Source organism: Ixodes scapularis, unplaced genomic scaffold, assembly GCF_016920785.2.
Source record: "Ixodes scapularis isolate PalLabHiFi unplaced genomic scaffold, ASM1692078v2 PGA_scaffold8__174_contigs__length_109621045, whole genome shotgun sequence".
Taxonomy (NCBI): domain Eukaryota; kingdom Metazoa; phylum Arthropoda; class Arachnida; order Ixodida; family Ixodidae; genus Ixodes; species Ixodes scapularis.
In genome coordinates this window covers 27,116,281-27,138,854 of record NW_024609883.1, presented here as the reverse complement: position 1 = coordinate 27,138,854, position 22,574 = coordinate 27,116,281, and the positions used below count along the sequence as shown (strand labels likewise).

Genomic DNA, 22,574 nt, shown 5'->3' with positions numbered 1-22,574 from the left:
CCACTGTGTTTCAACTCTGGTGAGAAAAAGCAAATACGGCGGAGCTACACAGAAGTTTGAATGGAACAAGTGCGCCGACAACCTGTTCAATTTCTGCTGCGACTTCTGCTGGAATGATCATACTGCTGCAAATGGCTGTGCAAGGATGCAACTGAGCAGCGACTTTTACTGCTTCAAGATAATTTGGCGGGCTGAAACGTAGACTGAGCATTGTGTCCAGTCGCCCTTTTTACGTTTCCTCTCTTTTTTCTGTCGTATATACCTATATACCGTAAAATACAGAGCATCCTTCCATGTCAATAGTTTTGAGGGGTCGCTTGTTCCGTAATTGAAGGTAATCGACCAAACAGGGAACTGATTTAAAAAAAAGTCCCTCTGCAAGGACTTTTTTTTACTGGTCTTTAATTTGCACCGAACCCGAGTGCACTGAACGTAGTAACTTAGTGAAACTTTTCTTTCCTCGAATTTCGCTTTATTTTAAAAGTTATAGGCAAATTAAAATTACAAAAACAAGCAAAAAATAACCTCCTTCATGTCCTTGGTTGCTTGAGTGGCTGTGAACTAGAGGAGGGGTATTCAGCTCGGCGAGCGCTCGCGGCTGCCGCACTCTGTGTCGGCAACTTGAGAGGGCGCACTTAAAGCATATTTTGGATAGGCTGTATGAAGCCGGCAGCCAGGGTGGGGTTGCATTGCATTTGCTGCGCGATTAAACACTAATTCAGCATGACACTTGATCTGCCACAAACTACAGCAAACACGGGGTAAAGATCAGTTCAGAACGGGAGCTACTTTGCTCTGCCGTACTGCCATAGGGCCAAACTGCAAGCCAAAGCTACTCGCCGAAGGCCTTCGGAACAGGTCGAGTCCTCGACTGCAGCACCGCCGTGTACATCCGGGATTGTTCTACGCTCGCCGCCTTTTCCACCGCTTGGTGGCGGGTGTGTTGATGGATCATTTCTTGTTTCCGTACTTTATAAACTGCATGTTTCTTTTCTGATCTAAAACACTGAACAAAAACTACTTTTATAAATAATTGAAACGGCTCGTGCCACTTATATCTTGTATTTCGACTAAAAAGAAGCTTTTAGTGGCTCTGACCAGTAGTGAGCCCAGGACCAAAGACGTCAAACTTCGCGCGTTTTTGGCACCGCGTGTCGCCCCCGCAGGTGGAGGAGGTTTCCGCGCTGTCCGGTTTAAATATGATGCACTGATATTTAGTTACTCTCTCCATGCCCGCTAGCTTGCCCGAACCCCAAGAGACGTGGAAACCACAAAAAAGTTAGATGCTTGAGGGTTGCGACGAAAGTAGCGCTCTCTTCTGCTGTGCCCGAGAACAGTTTGAAAACAAATCTATTTGGTAGCGGCGAGCGCTTGTTGCCTTTGTGTGCCGTTTTTTTTTTTTTGCTCCGGACGCGTGAAAAAGCATCTAGCACGAGCTCTTGGCATTGACGGTACTATGGAGGCATTTTATTTCTAGTTATTTCTTTGTATTTTCTCCGTGTGCTTGTGCCGTCGGCACCATGTACTATAAAAAATCGTGAGCCATTCCACCCTGTGAAGGTAGATTCTGTGTCGTGTGCTAAACAGCCAAGCTGTTTAGTACACGACACAGACGGGACACAGAATTTTGAACAAAGGCATGAAACACATACAGAATCTTCATCAATGGTGTTCGCCGCTCACCGTTGCCATTGACATTCTCATTACCGTTTCCGCCGTTGCTCTTCGAGAGTCCGGACTGTACGCAGCCTCTCCATTATGAAGAGAGAAGTAAAATTGAAAATGGAGAATGGCAACTTGTCTTCCTGGTTTTCTTTATACATTTGCGTAAACAGCTATCGCCGCCCCGAGGAGGCCGGAGGAAACTATACATGCGCGACAGGACCGCCACCCGGCGTAAAGTAAACGCGTGACAGTACTGCCACCTTGGGAGAGTGGGAGGAAACTATAAGCACGCAAGAGCTTGGAAAGACGACAAAGAGAGGGTGCTGCGAGTTTTTGTCGACACACAAGAAAAATCCATAGCACCCTAGCCATATACGGTTTCGCTGTAAAATGGCGTCCCCATTAATAGAAGGCCATTAAGATGCCCTTGCCTAGAGGCTGCACTCTCTTTGTGCGAGTCTTTAGTGTAGGTTGGGCATTGTTTGTAAGTTGTATACATGGGGGCCTTACCAATATTGTCTCGTGTTCGGTGGACTGCATTGCACGGCACTGATCGGGCAGCACAGCATGCTCTTCGCGTTCACTAGGGTGGGTTGGGTGGAGATGTTAACATTAAACCCCAACTTGAAAATGTGGGACTACCTGCACAATCAGTGTTGGGAGTTGGAGCATCCAAACGCCACACATTAGACAAGCATAACAGCGCCGCCTCTGACGGTGGGTTCGTTTTCAACCAGGTCAAGAGGTATGCATGTGCAGCAGTGTTGCGGAATGGGCACCTCCATTCCACTCCCATTCCATTCCGGGGAATTAGAGTTTTCGATAATTCCATTCCTTTCAACTCCTAGGAATTGGGACACTGGGCCCATTCCCACTCCTGGAATGGCTGAATCATTCCATTCCATTCCTCTAATTCCTAAACGTTAAAAGTGTCACTTGACAGCTGCATTATGTTGCAAGGTTGGGCAGAAATTTTCAAAAATGTATTCGGAATTACAAATACTGGGATAGGTGAAAATAGTTGCTAAGATACTGATACTCAAGTCTCAAATATATCTGTGAAAATGTATCGAGATTCGTATCGGAAATACATTCTTAAAAGAGGCAAAAATTCTTTGGCAATGCAAATACAAGATTACATTTTAGGGAGGGCAGAAATATATCTACTGATAATCCAATACATTTTTTTCAAATTTCTTTGAGATGCCAACTGAGATGAAGCTTTAGGTTTGAAGTAAAAGTTTTTTTTTTTTTTTTTTTGGTCCCAAAATTACTTTTTTGCATTCTTGGCACTTCGCCTTGAAGGTAGTGGTTCCGAACGAAGAGTCCTCAATGGGTTTAAAAAAACGCTCCATGAAGGACTGACTGCAGTCCCTTCCCTGGCATCCTGTCTGTCTGACCAGTGATGCGAAAAGACTTCGACCTGTAAACAAATTCCTTCAAAACATCACCACTTTCCTGTCCAAAAAGGGCGCCCCTGTCAGCACTGATGACATGACGTCACGTTGGGATGAACTAGTATTCTTGAATCTGTAGGTGATGCCTTGAACATGAAACTTTACGCACGCTGCTGTATGAAAGGACAATACATGCTTTCGTTGTAGGTGACCTCGTTGAAGACCATGCAGGCAGTTGCATTTGGAATTTTCGAGAAAAGTGGACAACCTGAAACATCCTGAAGCAGATGTCTTATCTTATTTTACGGTTGAAAAATCGATACGGTGGCATTCCTGTTGTGACGGAATTTCCTGCCGACTCTCCGCCTCCAACGCATGAATGGCAGTCTTCAAGTTTCGCCTAGCATCATTCAAACAGAGACCTCGTGGATTGTGACTTGAGATGGCCGGCACAGGTGCGAGCTCTCCGAGAAACAGCGTGCTCGAGACGAGTCGCAGGAGTACGAAGTCTGGGTCGGAACAGCGAGGCCGCGTTTGGACTCCTTCCTGGGTATCGGATCACCAGAGCAGCGGGTCACATTCACGTCGGCTGATGACATATACCCTTGAGCCATGCAATATCACAGGCGCAGACGCATTCGGATATGCATTAAACTTCACTTATGGAAGTCGCCACCGCCCCCCCCCCCCTCCCCTTCCCCCTCTGTTCTTTGCTTTGACGCTTGTTTTTATATTGCATTCTTTTTTTGCATATAAGTATGTTAGGGACTTACGCGGGTTCGCAGTATCCCGCTCATTTTATTTCTGAACAACTGACTCCCTGACTGGCTCGGTATAGCTGAACGTAAAAATTAAATAAATAAATAGATAAATAAAATATAAAGAACCTGGCCCATTCCATTCCCATTCCATTCTGGGCAAAAGGCATTCAATTCCATTCCCATTCCATTCCCCTCAACGTTGCCGCCATTCCATTCCCATTCCATTCCGGGGTCGCGAAACTGCGGAATGATTCCGGAATCATTCCAACTCCGGAGTGGCAACTCCGCAACACTGATGTGCAGTGTGCTCATATGAAAATGGTGGATTTAAACTGGAGACGATGCATGGAGGAAGTGGGAAACAAACAATATGTCTCAAACGCAGCTCGCTAAATTTTTTTGACGCACTTGTTTATACAGGGTGTTTGATTTTAATAAGAACATAATATTTTTAAGAAACGGCACTATAGTTGCACAGGTGCTGTTTTCACCATGCATTTATCAGGCTCAACGGATGTTAGATAATAAATCTCTTTATTTCGTTTCGGAGACGAAAACAGGGGACATGGACAAAAAGCTGCAACTGCAGCTTGACGAAGGTCCGAGCCCCCTCTTACAGCAGGCGAAGAAAAATACATATAAATATAATTACACACATACGGCTAAGAAAAATAGATATAAATATAATTATACACATACGGGACTTTTCAATACAAAGAAAAAGAAAATCAAAAACATTTTCGTACCTCAGTCAGTGTCATCCCATCGATATCAATTTCTTTGATAAATAAGTAATTTAATAGAGTAGTTAACTGGTAATTTAATGTTTGATTAAAATACAACGTGCGTGATGGTGCAACAAACCATTTTTCTTTTGGTCTAAGTTGATATGGTGAAGTGATGATCATAATCGTGATGATCATAATCAGATGATCATAATCGTTGTGGTAAATGAAATAATTAAGTAAAACATTGTGATGACAGGCAGTTCTGGGGACAGATTTGTTGGGCAGCTGCTCTCGGGGAAAATTCAAGGACAGACGCGCACACTTGAGGGAATTGGAGAAAGAGGTAGTTGAATATAGAAGAATTGAGAATAGCAGTGATGATGATCACAATGATGATGATGTGGGTCTTGTCCCCTAGCAGCCCCGCATGTTCCCCCCTGATGGTTGAAGTATGGCCTCCTGGCCATTCAATATTAAAGATGATGCGAGCCAGCGGAGAGTAAATGGTTTGGAGCCGACCATCACGTAGAACTTTGTGGGTGTGACGTCTGCAAGGTAGAAGGCGGCATTTGCCAACTTGATGTCATCCCACCAATTGTAAGTGCTTACTCGTTCAAAGCTGTCGATCCAGTCTTCGATGTCCTCGTCGCGAAGACCAGCAACGGCTTTCAAGTCACCTTGCCGGCTTTGGACAGTTCACGCAGCTGCTGGCGAGACTGGCATCAGCACGTTGCCGATTATCGTACTAGATGTAGTAGGCACTTCCACCGACGTCGACTTCGTAGTAATTGCAGCGAGCGTTCGGTGTTGCAGCACCAGATTATAGCGAATATGCCACGGTTTGGGGATGCCAGAATCGGGTACCTCCGCCACGTTGCGAGGACAAGATGGGCAGTTTTAGGGACAGAATTATCGAGCAACTGCTCTCAGGAAAATCCAAGGTTGAAGAAGGTGAAGTGGTTCTTGTCCTCGAGCACCCTCACAATATGTTCATTAACATTTTCATTATTAATTTTAGGGGTGATGTTGCAACTCCAGTATTGACAAAAATTACTATTAAAGGCCCAACCAATTAAAAGGATTTGACAAAATGCAATAGTTGTAGAGTTATTAATCTCAATTTTCAAGATTGCTAGTCTAATTTAAAAATTGTGCACAAAAAGAATGCAACAAGCCCTGCCCATAATGAGACTTAGAAGAGTGACGTGGTCATTTCAGTCAGGTCTTCAATTGTGTTGTCCGTGCACCCACCAAGGACATGCTGCTGAGGTAAAGACGAGAGGACTGAAACCACTAAGTCATTCTTCCAAGCGTCATTGAGGGCAGGGCTTGGAACACTGTTTTCGTGCAATTGTTAAATTGGGATAAAATCGTGAAAACTGACCAATATCTAAAAAATCATTACATTTTCACAACTTCTTTTAATTGGTCTGGCCTCTAATACTCACCCTTCAATACTGCAATTGCAACTGGACCCATAAAACTAATAATTAAAAAGTTAATTAACACATCGAGTTGGTTAGCCAACTTGCCTAGGTTTTTTTTAATCTGTTACAATTAAAGTTAAACATGCTGTAATGCTCTTCTCACACATCCTTTACCGATTCTGGACATTCCAAAGCTTATGCAGTTACGCACTATGCGAAGTAGTTGCTTCTAATGCTGCGAGAATTATTTCAAGCTTACGGTGGAAGAATGACGCGTAAAGTTGTGCAACTTGAAAGCGTACCAGGGCTACTCTATAGATGTCAGCAAGCTCTCTCGTCGGCTACCAGTACTTACAATGCACTGAAATGCAAATGCCCAAACCGGCCTTTAGACTGGGCTGCGCATCTGGTGGAATGCGTTCCACATTAGCATCTTCAAAATAAATAAATAAAAATAACCTAGCGTGCAGCAGTTCGTGACAACAAGCACCAGTAGACTAGGGTTTAACAAGACCGTCCGGCACAGTGTTCAAAGCACAAACAGTGCATGGCAGGACCTCGCTTGCATCTACCGTCTGTGTGGGTGCAAGTTGGGGGTCCCTATCGTTTCGTCGAAATTCGTTCCGTGGAATTACATTTTGTGAACTTTCCATGAACACACGTTTTGTCGACACAAACGTTTCATCAACACTCGTTATGCGAATTGGGTGCTGTAGGGACATTTTGTAATGCGTGCATCACTGGTGTGCGCGTTAACCCATCCCCCCACCTGCATTCACACCGCTTTGTGGTCGACATTCTGCGGCGGCTTCTTACAAAAATGTTAACCCACCTGACTGACCCATACATGTTGCTTTGCAACAACAGTCTCGTGCAGCTTATTACAGAAAAAGGCTAATCTGTGCTGTCGATTAAACAGTCTGTTGATGAAACATTGTTCGATGAACCAATTGCCACGGTTAACTTAGGGCGCAAGTACATCCAGGGTTTGACTCCGCATGCATCAGACCTTGGGAGGACCGGTTCTATGAGCAACCTACCTAAAGTATAAACTGGTTTGGACGTAGTGAAGGGAGGCAAACATACATGCAGCAACCAGCTACAAGCAGGCGGCAAGAGACCACTCAATGGTTGTCGCGCTACGACATTGAGCACAAAAAAGCCTCGCACTCGTGTTCTTCTATAGGCCATGCTGAGACGACCTAATCGAGTCCCCTGAACAATTGAAAATAATGTAGACAGCCAGCCTCTCCACACAGCTATCTATTGCTGATAGAAGCATATTGTAGGAAAAGCGCAAAAGTAAACTCATGCACACCAGAAACAACATTGTGACAATACCATTAGTGACATCTCGTCAATATGAACATCCAAAATACCTCTGATGAGAGTCATCCAAAATAATCAATCGAGGCCAAGATCACAAGTGATAAGCAGTAGACTAGACATGGCGATAGAAGACCCAGTTAATAAAAAATGCCGAGACTTTCTTGATGCATACTTTTATACCCAAAAAGCGTAAGTATCCGCTATCTGAAAGGCACATCTTTATGTCCTTCCTGCTATAGAAAAGCAGTGGCTTACGTTTTGCACTTATAATGGTCGCTTCCACTTCACACCCGACAGTTTTATTTTCCAAGTGACCTGTAAATTGCTTCACCTTTACTTTTATGCACAAGGGGTACACATAGCTAATGAATGTTCTTCAGGCTTGTAATCTGCGGCCGTTGCCGCAGATTACAAACCTGCGGCAACAGGTTTGCCGCAGGTACGCACAGGTAAAGGCTGGCTGGCTGGATAGCCCCGAAAAATGTTAATACTGTTCGATGCCCAGGTTTTAGCTTTCTCAGGCAGGTCAACAAACAGCAGACAATAGTGAAGTTCTGGGTGTAAAACAACTTTTTTTCGGGCTAGTTGGTTCTTGCTAGACACGATTAAAATAGCGCAAACTTGACAAGGACAACAAAGAAGGCACACGTACAACAGGACTGGCGCTTGGGCAGCCCAGAGGCGCCAGTTCTGGGTGTACTCTGCGATTCGAAAATTCCCCAATCCTTTATTTTTGTGTGCACACGCTTGTTAGGGGGACAGGTGGTTTGTGGAGAATTTTTAGAAGCTTGTGTTTATAATTATGAGAAAAGAAATGCATGCATTTACACAGTTTGTTCCCAAGCTAGCTGTCCCAAGTCTGGACCGTGGGTTTCTATATTAGTGAGGCAGACTTGTATGGGGAAAAACACAGTTCATGAAAACTGTGTCCATAGAACGGGGTGCCCATGTAATTGAGACAACTGTATAGCAGGGAGACTGACTGAAAGAAAGACTTTACTGCACCGAGTGCAGCTGGCTCAGTCACCTTTGTCGCCGAGGTGACAAAGATAATCGGGGACATTAGAGGGAGACGTCATGTCCTGCGGTGCATACTACAGAGCCACCATAAATCCCGAAGTACAGCACAATACCGCAGAATGCATGTGCTGTCATCATCCTCAGTGTCGCAGCACCCTAGCTAGTGGCATGACTGTAGGGGCCTTGTAAACTAGGTGGCGCCAAGCATTAGAGGGTTGCTACCTTCAGTGCCAAGAGCTTGTGCCTACAGGAGGTTGCAACATCTACCGGGTTCATCAATAGTGTGCTGGAAGACTCTAGTCTAAGCTCATTACAACAGACTTGGTTACAACAGACATTTGGATATAACATACCGATTTGTGAAGTACTGTTGGTTTTCCTCTACATACCATTGACTCAACTTCATGTCTGCGTACAACATACTCCTCTTAAAACAGACTGAAATTTGGTCAAAATCAAGGTCTGTTATAACGAGCTTAGGCTGCAGTACTGCTGCTCCGACATCAGTCAAGGGTTCAACCTTGGAAGAGGATGACCTCGGACAGTCCAAAAGCCAGAGTCAAGTGCTTGCCATTTTGGGGGTGTGAACGAGGAACATAATTTTATTTGAGGATGTCGAAGAGAACGAGTGGGCTGCTTGTCCGGGAAGTCACCTCCAAACGTAGGTCGGCGGAGCATGATTGTTGGCTGCAGACTCTGCAAGACAGAAAGCGTGTTTTCGAGACGTTCTAACAGCAGCCAGACGACGCAGGGCCTGTTCACCCTCCCCGAAGCGCCGAAAGCCGGCAGCTTTCGCGCGCGGCAATCGACACGTCGTCGAAGTGGCGCTAGTGCCAAAGTGGTGCGCGTGTCTGGACGGAGCACATTGACGTCTCGACAGAGTGAGCAGACCCCAGGTCACGGTCCTTAGATTACCTGGTGCTGTGTACCTCAGGAAACCGATCGGATCGCTTGGACAGACATGGGTTCAGAGAAGTCACCGTGGAGAGGTTTTCACAAAACCCCACGGTCCCATCGAAAAGATGGAAGATTCGAAATGCCATCCATGCTCAAGACCCAGGGGTCATTACATCCAATATTGAAACAACAGATAAAGGGAGTTACATCAGGTTTAAAAGAAATTATCATCACTTTCCTAAATGTTATTGTTTTTAAACTTCTAATTTTTTTTTTTTTTCACTTATTTTTTTTTTGAAGACAAGTGCAGCTTGTGGTGACAAAATGTACTAGGACAAAGAACAGTGTTTTTAGACCAGTAAGCAGTTCATCTAAGGACCATGCCTATGTCGTCTCGTGCGTTTTTAACACTCGGAAGAGCTCTCGGGTTGACTAGTACCTCTTGTGTAGCGGCCCGGGCCCAGGAGTGCATCATCCGAGAGGACCCTGCAAAGAGTACCAGCCACTGTCAGAAAATGTGGCCGCACGAGTGGCATCACAAGCACTGGCCATTCGTGAACATCCTCGGAGCTATTGACCCAGGAACCTTATGGCTTGTCAGAGGTCATCCCGCTGATGCGCACTCGACGTGTCGGCGAGGGAAGAAGGGGCTACGGCGCTCTCCGAGAACTGGTTGGAATTGTGGGACGATTTCTTGGATGCCCCATACTTCTGCCACTCTAATGCACTCTTACTCCTCCTGGAAGTCATTCGCTGGTCATGCCCAGTGATTCCAGAGAAGTGATGCAAAGCACAGTTGGAGAGGTCGAACTAATGGATCTCCAGCTTTTACAATGCAGGTGGTCCAAATGGCATTACCTAACCTAAGAAAGTGACAAATGCTGTATTTATTCCAATAGAAAAAAGCTTTCTGGATAAGGTCCAAGGGTCCTTCTACATGTTGAAATAAAGGCAGTTATCTCAGTTCAAAGCTAGAGCCTAGCAGTCTGAAAAAGCTAATGAGATCCTTTTAAGTGCTTTCTGCAATCGGGGTACACCATCAGGATATGCAAGATATGTGGATATTGGGCAGCCCAGGTAGCCTTCCAACAGCTTTTGCCCAGTAGTTTGGTGTACAAACCGTGTAACCGCACATCCGCAAACCTTCGCATTTTCAGGGGCCAAATCTCGGCACCTGTAGAAGCTATAGCTAGAGCTGGATTCGGAGGTATATACTCACTCGCTGTTTACAATTTTGGCTGGCTGAACCCCTCCACTTCCCCATGTGGCATTCCTACTAGGGCGCTCGGACAACGAGGAGTGAAACACATGCGCACGCCGCAGTGCCATTGCCATGCCATCTTGCGATGAAGGCTGGCTCAGGAGGTTTGCTCCTGCCAAGACACGGGGGCTTCGGTGCATGCAGGACTCCTGGCAGGAGGCCAACCACAGCTTGCCCACGCTCCTCTTCAGCAAGCCGGTGGATCTTCTCCAAACAGAGAAAGCATGTGTCCTGACCACAGAGCAGCTGTGGCTGACGATGATCACCTGTGCAAGCAGGCCTGGTGTATTCTGGGAACTTGTATCCTTGCATATCCTGAGACCTTGTATCTTGTGTATCCGGACCTTGTATCCTTACATCTTGTATCTCATATGAGCAAGAGTCCTTGTACCTAGAGTATCCTATGACCTTGTGTGTCCAGAGCTCTATATTATTGTACCTTGCATATCTTAGGATCTTGTATACCTAGAGACCGTATATCCTTGTGTATCCCTGTACCTTGAGTATCCTGGGACCTTGTGTATTCAGAGATCTTGTAATCCTTGTGTATCCAAGGGCCTTATATTCTTGTATCTTGTGTATCCTGGGATTTTGTATCGTTGTACCTTGCGTATCCAGAGACCTTGTATCCTCGCATACCTTGGAGCCTTGAGTACCCTTGATCTAAAAAGCGCTCGTGCTGATGGGCCAGAGAGAGCTAGATGACGTAGGGTTCTCAAAGATTTCCCTTACAGTCAGGACGAGAGGACAGCCCAGACAACCGACTTCCCTCAATTTGAGACAATCTTTCAAGCATCACCCTGCATGGTGCCCTACTGATAATCCTTGTAGTTGGACATTTTGTTCTGCTGGAAGACCCACAACCCCACCGGCAATGGGACGGAGCTGCGTCCGGTGCCGCTGCGAGCGCAGAAAGCTGCTGCCGCACTACTGCTGGGCTGTGCAACACCTGCATCACAGGCGCCGGTCCAACTGGAGGCTGCGGTCAACCGAAACTGCCATGTCTAACCGTGCGATTCAGCCACAATTATCAGCTCCCCCGCTGAAACGGCATTGAGATTCTCGACGGCAGGGCATGTACCCTGCCGTCAAGAGGCAGGGTACATGCCCTGCCTCGGAGCACCATCACATTTTGAAATTTATTGCTACCTTGTTTGCATTCTCTACTTGATCCATCGCAATTAAATTTGGCTGCAGCAGTAACTATCGCCACACACCTTAAGCGGACTCAAGGGGTCACATCATCTGAAACTATGAAGTGAAGCACCATAGGTAGTTTGTTTTCAGGCTGACTATAATGTTTCACATTCAAAAACATGCATTGTTACTTGGGACAACAAGTAACAAGAACAAATAAAATTGTTCTTTTTTTTTTTTTTTTGCTTGAGAGAAATGAGGAGCCAGAATAGTGTGTTGAAATCTTGGGGCAACACTGCATCGCTTGCAACACTTAAAAGGGAAAAAATGGGCGGGAGACACACACTCTGAAAAAATAGTCAGGGTGCAGGTGGGCTGGTGTAAGTTGAGCATGATGGTAAATCTGAGACTGGGGTAGGGAAACAGAAGATGCAAAGGAAGGCCAGAAAAGGACGGGCAACGTCTCAAACTCGGCTACAAAGTTTATTTCGTACATACCTTATATACCATGTCTCAATTGCAGCCACTACAACTACCAGAAGCAACAATACCCCTTCCCTTAGGGAGTGAAGAGAAGGTTTACCCCCGTTTTTGTTAAAAGCAATAACTTTTTTCTTTTACTTTTCAGTTCTATTGTGTTTTCTTGTCATGGGGTATTGTTGGTTCTGGCGATTGTAGTGACGGCAGTGGAGACGTGGTATAAAAGGTATGTACAAAATAAACTTTGTAGCCAAGTTTGAGACGTTGCCTGTTCTTTTACTGTCTTCCTTCACGTTTCCAGTTTTCCTACCCCAGTCTAAGATTTACCATCATATACACTCTGAAGGTTACTGGTATCGAGATGCACGAGCATGGTGCCGCTTGGAGGAAGTATGCTGCCACTCATGGGTCATGGTCCCGGGATCTTCTGTCATTGGAGAAGCGGCCAATAACTCTGCACTCGAACCGCACAAGTTGGCGGACCCACAATTCTGGATTCGCCCGTGGCATTGAGGACGATCTGATGAGAAGGCCCCAACGGATGCAAGATTGACGCAAGTCTGAAATTCGTTATGGGTGCGGAACAGACAACCAGCTGGCTGGTCATTTTTTGTGCCAGAAGAATGTCCGACAAAGGAGTGTCCGCAAGTGCTTGGGAGGCGAGGTGGATAAGTTCTGGGACTTGACGAGCATGTGGTGGCCGACACGACGCCCAACAACGAGACCAAGGCGACGGACGTCGGCATTTTGCAGTTGCACGGGCCAAAGACGCAACGTTCCAGAACCGCACGTTTTCGTTTTTCAGGAAAGGCACTGAAACGGTCAGACATCAATATGTGGGGCTACTCTGGGCACCGGACGGCTGTTGGCGGGAAGGTGACAATGGTCGTCGAGGAAGACCGGCCCGGATGGTCATGTTGGTGGGCCCTTCTTGGGAGAAGGCTGTCGAGCCCTTTTAGGAGGTCGCCAGACGTTCTGTTGATCATCCGTTGGATCGGCAGTGTGCAAGACTTGGCTGCCATGTTTCCTAGTCTGTTTTAGGAGAGAGCTGCAGTTTGTGGCGTCAATGCCGAGATAAGGTTGCCGGAGGATGAGGGGTGAAGTTTCTAGTCTAACAAGAGATGCCATTGGTCCGAACCGTCCAAGAGTACCTTTCAAAGCAACCAAGTCTATTTTGGAGCAGCAAGGATAACATTTGGATCACAAGCACAAACATTGTAAAACATGTCACTGCAAATGCTAGGTTAAAATTCATTAAAAATTCATTAGTTTGCTTGTTCAACTAAGTGACAATGTCCTGTATATGCTTTTCTACGCCTGTGTGACCATGCATCAGCATCCATCCATTGCACAGCAGACAGTTTAATTCCCTCAAGCACTCAACTATACTCTGTTTCACGATAACTTGGCGAACTGTGGAGGCTACGGCCCCCGCGATCCAGTAAGAGCGTTGGAGTGAGGCACGTGACACCCCGTCACGGGAGCGTGTGTCACTGCGCCAAAGAACCGACTATCGTCTGCTGCGAAACCAAGCAACTTCGGACGAACGTGCACCTCCTCAACATTGCCGTTCGCTAGAGTAGCGAGCTCTAAGAGAACAGTTCACAAGACAACCATACACTCAATCTACCCGCAAGTCTGTGGTGGGTGCTAATGCCAGGGCAATGTTTTGAATGGAAGCGGTTGATTACACAGCTGCGATCGCCAACGGCCACGGTGCTACAAGAAAAAATTTTGGGAGGAGCGGGCACAGATGTGGGATCACTTTTTTGGTTTAAATATAATTGAAACTTACTAATTCGTCAATGTTTATTCTTAATTTTTATATATTCTCGATAGAGATAGAGTCGCGCATTGTTGTGAAACGCAGTATATCTGCTTAGCTGCGCTTGAAGACACCAGATGGAACAGCAATGTTGTGGCAAGAGCCATTTTGTTTGAGCTAGGTTATCTAGAAATGCTTGCTTACACAATATCTCCTTAAAATTCCAATTTAAAAAAATAAAAATTGCTGCCAATAAAACTTGTTACTCTTCACGGTATTGCCGTGTACAAAAAATACTAGCCACGGGTCTCATTGGCATTGAACGAGTAGCTTTCTTTTTCCTTCAAATACCCAATGCATGCATCATCTATCTCTGAAGAAGCACTTTTCTTGCCTGTCTGAACCGACCACGAACAATGAGGAATACTTTAAAACCCTCAATGTTTGTGTGGCCCAAAATTTTCAGAATTTAAAAGCATGCAGATGCGTTTCCTGCCTAGAGGCCTGAATCCCAGCCTCTAGGGTTCATGAAATTTAGTCCCTCGCACCCAATTCACGAAAAGATAAGAACCACAAACATGAAGGATTTTAAAGTACTGCACCACTCCCGAGCCTTGTCAGTGTTGGATAGAAAGATCAAATCAAACAGTAAATCATTAGAAGTGATCTTCTGAGGTTTCTAAAATTTTGCACGAGCCTACAGCAACAAGTCCGAGCTAGTGGTTTCAGGATTAAAAAGTAAAATTAGCTATTTTGCGTAATTTCGATGAAAATTTATCATTTTTGTGAAATGTGGCGCAACTCACGGCAATCGCATTACTGAGTCAAAAGCAATTCGCTCAAGAGACGGCTCAAGAGATGCAGCCGTCGCAGTGTGAAGGCATCCTCAGTCCCGTGTGCATGTCGGAATCGGCAGAGACACTGGTTCCAGCTGGAAGGACGGAAAGACCAGACTGTAGGAATTTCAAGGCATCCGCAAACCAGGCTGCGGACATTGAGATTTATACAGTGCCGTGGTTGGAGGAAGTCTGGACTAGAGCCGCTAGACAGGCTACGCCTTAGAGCAACGACACTTGAGGCACATTAGTGCGTATAATCACTGTCGCCAGTTGTCACCAGCTTTTGCCAACGTGCCCGATGGAAGACGCAAGTAGTTCTTTCGGTCTTCCCGCTTGCTAAAAGAGTTCACAACAGAGGAAAACGACACTGCAGCGATCTCCTCACATTATATGAACAGTTTGAACTGTCGCATTTCAGAACTTAGCAGTCGTGAACGGCACTTGTCAGGTTCAAAGCTCTAAAATAACGGCGCTGACAGGTAAACGTTGCAGGTGCAAACGGACGAATGGCAGTTCTGGCAGCATCGGACAATGGCGGAAAAGAGAGCCGACACTCTGAACACAACTTCCTAGTGACTCTAGTCCGGATTGAGCAGGCAGGAGGCATCAATGAGAACTACGATCAGCTGGACAAAGAGGCTCTGGCAGTGGTGGGTGACATGCTCAAGTTTCACCACTCGAAACGGGGAAAGGCGACTCCAAGTGTTTCTGCATCGGGCATGGCCATAGCATTCCGCTTCGGAGTTCACCTTAGATCCAACAATGGACGTCGAGGCTGAACGACCACGAGTTGCCCAACGCGCTAGGAGCAAGTCCGGGGTAGTGCAGACGTGTCCAGTCAGCCGCCACTTACGGCCACATCGTCGGAAGATCCAAGAGCTGCGGATATCTGCCTTCCGAAGAGGACCCACTCGACCGCTTAGTCGGTGGCAGCGGCGGACGTGGCGACTGCCTTGCATTGGCTCCACTGCGCACCGTGCTCCGAGGCCGCCCGGAGCCGATTGGCAACCATTTGCAAATTACACGGAGGACTTCTCTTCGACAAAGGGCTGCATGCTGCGAGAAAGAAGCCGTGTGGTGGTGCAGGCATCGCCGCGGACGGTAGTGTTGGACCCGTTGCATGAGAGCCGCCCGAGGGTGGGAAGGACGAAGCTGGTGAGTCTAGGTCACGTGCGGCGACCCAGCCGTTGGAAGGTGCTCAGTGGCTTCTTGCACGGTCTTGGTCTTGTCCTCGAGTCACCTCGAGTGTTTCCTTTGGGGTGAGCATTTATCGGTACCTGACGCTCGTTCGAAGTGGGCAGAAGCGGCCCGTGCGCTGTGACCTTTGGCGGAGACAACGGTGGCACACCGGCGGTCGACTCAGGCAAGCCACAAGTTGCCGGAGGTGGCCGTCTATGAAAACGGCCTCGCATTCACGAGCCCGTTGTACAAAATGTCCTTGGCTTCTAACAGGGCAAAGTCAGCTATAGTTTGGCCCCGCCATCCAGCTTCCATTGGCACTACCGAGGGGTTGGTGCAGAGAATGAAAGCCAGCAAGAAGCGGCTGGGGGAACTTGGGCATCACATTGATGAGAGCATTGCCTGCAGGCTGGACCTACCCGGCAGAGCTGTTTATGGGCTGGCACATTAAGATGGTTGGATATGCTCCAACCGGATTGGCTGCAGCAGCTGCTTTGACAGCTGCGGCAGAAAGTGAACAGTGACCGTGTGGCAGGATCAGGGCCAGTACCACAGTCGGTGTACAGAATAAATTTCTGACCGGGATCTCGTTGGCCACCTGCCGCAGCCACCGGCATGTCGTTAGCAGAGATGCAACCGGTGGTTGCCACCATGTCGGACCGGCGTAGAGATTGCTCGCAGCTCCAGAAGGTAGAGGTATGGCCGATGGCTGTGTCTGAAAACGCCAAGCTGTGGCCGGGGGACGGCGGTGCACAGATGGATGGTATTGGCCACACCCTTTGTATGGGGTGGTAGCTTGTGCCACCGAGCCTCTTGGCAGCTCCGCCGTTGCCTGACGATTGGGGAAGCGACGTCCCGCCTTGCTTTTCAACAGCGCCAGTCTGTGGTGCTCCATCGGCTGTTCCGGGCACAACGGGCCATGCGGCTGGAGGTGCTCTAGAATTTTAAAGATTGCGAGACATTGCTGACACTACTTCAAACCCCTTTCATTACACCCGTGACTCGAGATACTGCAAACTGTTTTCAGATCAGAAGTTTCTCAGTTCAAGAGGTTCGAAAAATTTCTAAACAAGGGGTTAGAAAAGTTTGTTTCTTGGAACAAAAATAATTTTATAACCTCTTGGTAAAAAAAATTTAACAATTTAATAAGTTTTTATATTATTCTTTGAATCTTCAACCTTATAATTGGAACATGAAAAAAATTTGAAACCATCGAACATAAACTTTAGAACAACTGGAAAGCTCAGGATCTCGCGAATTTGAACCTCAGCCGTGTTGCAAAGTTGCAAACTTTGCAAATTCAAACATCAGCGATACTAGCAAATTTAGATTGAACCCGAACATCTCGAGCTCCACAACATCCCCACTGTGACAATGACTCGGGAAGTATAGTACAATGATCGCATCCCCCATTACATCGTGGCGAAAAACTGAGCAACATTTACGAGGCATGCATGTCGCGAAGGACCAAGATCTCACGTTATTAAAAAAGCAACGAAACAATTCAAATATTAAAAAAATTGTTTAGTTGATGTTGCTCAGTCGGCGGCTCGGCGAAATTTTGCGCATCTTATTTTATGCCTGCACATAACATAAATATTGCAAAACTGCCAGAACTTCCTAGAGCTAAAAACTTCTCCTAGACACCTTTAGAAAGACTAGATTCGACATTCTGATCAAAGTCGGCGCAGGCTTCATGGGAGGGCGGAACGCTACTTCTGCATTCTCTTCAGCTATAAGGACTCGTCATTACAATCCAAAATATTCTTGGTGCTGCCTGGCTACTGGGGCCCTACGTGTAGGACCCCAAGGCTGCTGAATGCCATCGTGCCTATGTCACTCGTCTCACAGAGCAGGGGAGCTCGTCTCACTGCTCCAAAGACATATTTTGGTTCCATTATAATTGGAATTAGCTGCAAAGCTCACCAGATTGTGCCCTCCAACAGGGAGACCATCGTCGCCACGGAATGCAGTCTTCCAGTTAACCGTCGTCTGGCGAACAATTTCTAGGCATCCGCCGAGCTCTCAGCTTGAGATTCGAGGGTTGTCTATATCTCTATGTAACGCCAATGGCGCTAATCCACACTCCTTCACTTTGCTGCATCGCTATCCAGGGGCAAAACGCTAAAAAATAGAGAAGAATCTGGTCTGCTTGAGCGATCCACACTGTCCTACTCGTTGCTCATCCAAGCTGCGAGTGGCGCCGCTAGTTTGGTGAGCTGTGGCTGCACGCCGACGCCCCTCTTCGAAAACAGACAGGCACTGCACGGAGAGCTATTGTAGCAAGGAAGAGGCCTCCGACGAGCTGTTCCATTTGATGGGGCGACAGACCCGGGTGCTCCTCAGCCGCTGCCAGCCATTGTAGACTCCTGCAGTTGGATGCGTCGGACGGTCCAATGGGCTCTCGCAGGGCCTCGAGCCAGTGGGAAGAAGATGGTGTTCCTCCCTTCTTTCGCGTTCACTGAGGACGAGCTGGTGTAAGTTTCCTGGCACTCGTGGAGGCTCAAATGTGGGCTGTCGTTGGGCGGCAGAAGTCGGACCAGCCGTGCTGCAGGCAACTTCTGGCATCTGCTCTAGCCTCGCTGAACACAGTGGGGCAGGAAGTCCTACAAGATCGGGAAAGCGCTCGTGCCCGGCCGGGCATGAATGTTGGTTTGACAGAGACGAAGGCACATGCAGTCTCTCCGTACCTCTGTTTGGGAAACGCCACAGACCAAGTACTGCACGGCTTTCTCTTGTCACTGATACAGTAATGAATCTGTTGCTTTATTGAAAGCCTCTATCATTACTTTAGACGGCCAAAGAGACCAAGCGGCGTAAAATATGCCTTTCTCGTGCAACTTCCTTACCCAATTTAGCTCCTTCAGTACCATAGATGAGGGTAATCTACCTGTGGATGTATGGGGTGTCGGACAAGGCAGAAAAAAGATAAGCAGTATGTTTCATGCCTCAAGACTTAATCGTGCAGTGCCAAACGCTCAGACTCCACTAGAAAGAAGGACCTGCAGTTTAGGTAAGACGAGAGTTTGAAAACTTGCGGTTCACAAAGTGAAACGTTAGAAGCAAAAAGCTGATTATTCTGATCGAAGAATGGTGTTAGGCAGCAGAAGTCGACGGAGCTAAAGCCCGTCTATACTGAAAGTAGCATCAAGCCCTCTTCCCCTCAATCTCTCGCTTTTTCCTCCTCTCCAAGAATCTCTCCCCCTCTTATTTCGACACTAGCTCCTCCTAGGCTGCCCTTCCACTGATCGCCGCCGCGCCAGGCGACTGCTGGCAATCCCCTGCTAGATCAAAGTTTTCTGCACGATTTCAACTCGCAGCTTTTGTGTTTTCGCTAGGATACAAGTTGCTGGTGTCTTCGACATCTTCGCTAGTGCGTCTTTCTATCACTTCACATCAGGAGCAAGCACGTGAGTTTTGTCGAGGGTTTGGCTGTGCGTCTGCTCGGATCATTCAATTCGAGATCAGATGCAAACTTCTGCTTTATGAAGATTCATACAATAAAACTGTGAGACAGATCGTCTCAATCTCATTTCGTTTTCGGCAGACAGGGGAGCCAAGGTGACAAGCTCGCACACGTTTTTGTTATGGAACGCGAAGCCGCGATCTTACGCTGCAAACGGAGTAAAGCACATTGTAGTTTCCGTATTGCCGACTCGCTCCTTTCCAAAACAGTCGACAGCAAATATTATCGCTGCTTGCGCCTTTTCGTTTCTGCTTTTACACACCGATGTGATGAGATGAAAAAGGGTGATTGAGTGTTTTGCAAACACGCACAAGTGATTTAGTAACACCACGTCATAGCGGCAGTTTGATGACATTTCTAAAAGCGAAACACGTGACACACACTCTACTGATAAAAAAAAGCTTCGACGGGTGGCCGGCAACGTACCATAATTTCCCGAGAGATAGCCCACCTACAATCGAAAGCAAATTAAATGAAAATAAGGAGCAGGCAAACTTTTGGCGGGCCATAAAAAAGAAAAAGTTGAAAAAATGCTAGTTTTAGATTGACCTGCTAAAACCTGCGATCATAGGGAGGGGTGATGAACCAGATGACTGTCCTTTCCAGTCAGTAAAGTTTGCTTATCCCCCGCAGTGGCTAAGTAACACCATTTCTGCCAAGGTTGCCATTGGCCAGGGCTCTGCAATTACTAGAAGTTGGCTATCTTTCTGTGTTGCACACATGTGCATGCCGCTGGAGAATGCAAGGCTGCGACACGGTAGGGCACAAATGGCAGACGGAAGTGGTGAACCGAAACTAGACAGACGCTCGGCCAATCAGTGGCAGTGGAAAGGGGAACTTTGAAGAAGAGGAGGAGGGTTTTTCTAGAGGGTGGAAGCGCGTCGGAGGGTCAATCAATGGCGCTACTTTTGTTATAGAGCGGCTTTAGACAGGGCGTCCGTTTAATGCCGAATCTCATCTAGATGACTATGTATAATGAGCAGATAGCCTTCTTTTGAACTGATTTACAGTTGTTATTGACAGTGGCACTTCCAAAAAATGCTATGGATAACTGGCACAACCCTCCCTAGGAGCACACTGTTCTATGAATGTTCTTAGGATGTCCTATGAACGTCCACAGGACATCCCCAAAATGTAAGGACACCCTAAGGACATTCACAGAACTAAGTGTGCTACTAGGGAACCCACCTGCTTTTCAGTCGAAAGTAACGTTATCCATATTGTCGAACAAAACCAGCCTTGTTAGCCGCCAGAAACAGTCATATTCCGTCACAGTACAACGTGGCAAAGGACAAAAGCTACGGCACCTGGGGCAAATCGGAGTGGCGTAGCGCAAGACAGCCCCGCACGCTTCCATTCAATGCTCGCACCAACTTCCCGGAGTCGTAGCTTCCACCGTCTGCCAAGTCGCGTGAAAATGAAGCAGAGCAACGATTGTCCCCTGGACCGATATTGCGGTGCCTGGAACGTGTCTTCGACTGGTGTTTACTGTCCCATCCAAAGTGGTCCAGAAGCGGCAACGAGAGTTGGCAAGTCACGCTGCCAGATGTCGCGGTCCTGGCAGTCGGTTACAAGAATGCTGCCAAAAAGGGCGAGTGCACGTGAGGGTTGCCATTGTTATGCCGTCCCAACTCCCGGCTGCTGTAGCTTCCGTAGACAGAAGAGCCGAAGAGCGACCTGCAGCAGAACGGGTGTCGGACGCCTCCACGTCTGCTGCTGCGCCACCGCTAGGATTGCGGCTGGTAGACAACTTCACGACATCAGGGATAGGACCATATTTGAGGATGCGACAAACACATCAGTCGGAGACATGCTCCAGGCACCGGTATTGCCAGTGTCGCCTCCAAGCGTGGAGTAACCGGCGGATGCGGGTCAAAGCGTCCTCAAGAACGTTGGCCGTTCGGACGTCTCCCCTGAAACCGGCGTCCGGCTCCATGCGCAAGGCGTTGCCCTTGGTCAACCCTGGGAAAGAACGGAAAAAAAGCCTCTCACGTGGGCGGAGCGGTCCACACTTTCCGGGGCTCAGGACCCCAGCGGCTCGGCCGCGGCTGTTCCTGCTGCTGCACGTCCTCCTGCGCCGTGGCCCTTGCAGCGGCCAGCAGGGCCTCGGGCGAGGCCCCCGCCAGCGGCGCCGCGATCAGGTCTGGCCTCGCCGCCTGCAGTACCTGCAGCGCGGCCACTACGTCCATGTGGCTGGGCACGGGCTGGGCCCGCTCAGGGGGCGCCCGGGACCGGTGCAGCCCGCCCGCCAAGTGCGTCTCCCAGTGCAGCACCAGGGTGCCGCAGACCGGACACAGGCGCTCCCGCTCGGCGTCTGAGTAGCCGGCCTTGGGTTCGCGGGGGTGCCGGTCGCTCAGGGTGCAGCCGCGGAAGGGCTCCGGCACGGTCTCCGGGGCCGCGCCGCGTTCGGGCCGTGCCTGCTGCCGCCACTCGTCGTGCGACACGTACGAGATGGGCAACTCGCCCACCTGCACCGTCCAGGTGCACGCGTGGCGGACGTCGCGGCACCCCCGGCCGCAGGATGCGCAGGGGGCCGCGGGCGCCGCGACGACCTCGGCTGCCGCAACCGCTGGACGAGGATTCCGCAGCTGAGATTGCTGAGGCGTTGGCGCCCTGTACGGTGAGGCGCGGGTGGGCGACGCCGCGATGGCCTGCGAGGTGCTCACGGTTCCGTCGCGATCTTCGTCGTCGTGCGGCTGTGGTCCCGGCGCTGGCTCGGCCGAGAAACCGAAGCCCGAACGATCGCCGGGGCGACGGTATGGAATGGGTTTGGGACTCGACTGAGGCACGCTGTACGGCTGGACGTTGTGCGCGAATGTCCGACGGTAAGCCATCCTGAAACCAAGACGGGCCTGGTCAAAAAGCTTCGAATGGCACTCGACCGTTTCCTCCCAGCCGACGAACCTTCAGCGGGCTTGCCTTCGGCGGCGCTGAACAAAAGTCCGAGAGTCGTCAGTCGAACGGCCGCGCGTCGCGCGATCTCGCGATGCGGGAGAACACTGCAAAGCAACCAACGAGACCAGGCACGCAATTACTCGTTGTGAAACGCGGAAACGGCAGATTATTATTTCAGTTTCATCTTCCTGTGCTTACCCGCTTACCCCTTGACGACTTGAGGGGTTTCAGCTATCTGTCGGCAGAAAAATCAGTCAGAAGGCACATCAAGCACGCACAGCACACGCTCAACACGCTCCCTTGGCCAGCTTGTTTTGGCTTGGCTGGC

General features: G+C 48.4%; 1 protein-coding gene across 3 annotated transcripts; it reads right to left on the bottom strand.

Moving 5' to 3' along the window:
- Nucleotides 1–8,896: 8,896 nt before the first annotated feature.
- LOC8040896 lies at nt 8,897–22,574 on the bottom strand. Of its 3 annotated transcripts, none has more exons than XM_002401703.5 (5): nt 22,445–22,574; nt 22,256–22,350; nt 21,344–22,186; nt 9,664–9,710; nt 8,897–9,023 (listed from the first exon to the last, which is right to left on the bottom strand). In XM_002401703.5, the coding sequence occupies exons 3-5, from the start codon at nt 22,183–22,185 to the stop codon at nt 8,977–8,979; spliced, it is 936 nt and encodes a 311-aa protein (XP_002401747.2). In that variant the 5' UTR covers nt 22,186; nt 22,256–22,350; nt 22,445–22,574; the 3' UTR covers nt 8,897–8,976. The 3 variants fall into 3 exon arrangements, with proteins under 3 accessions (XP_002401747.2, XP_029825226.1, XP_042142699.1); XM_029969366.4 differs by having other exon boundaries at nt 21,344–22,203; nt 22,445–22,563; XM_042286765.1 differs by having other exon boundaries at nt 21,344–22,350; nt 22,445–22,571.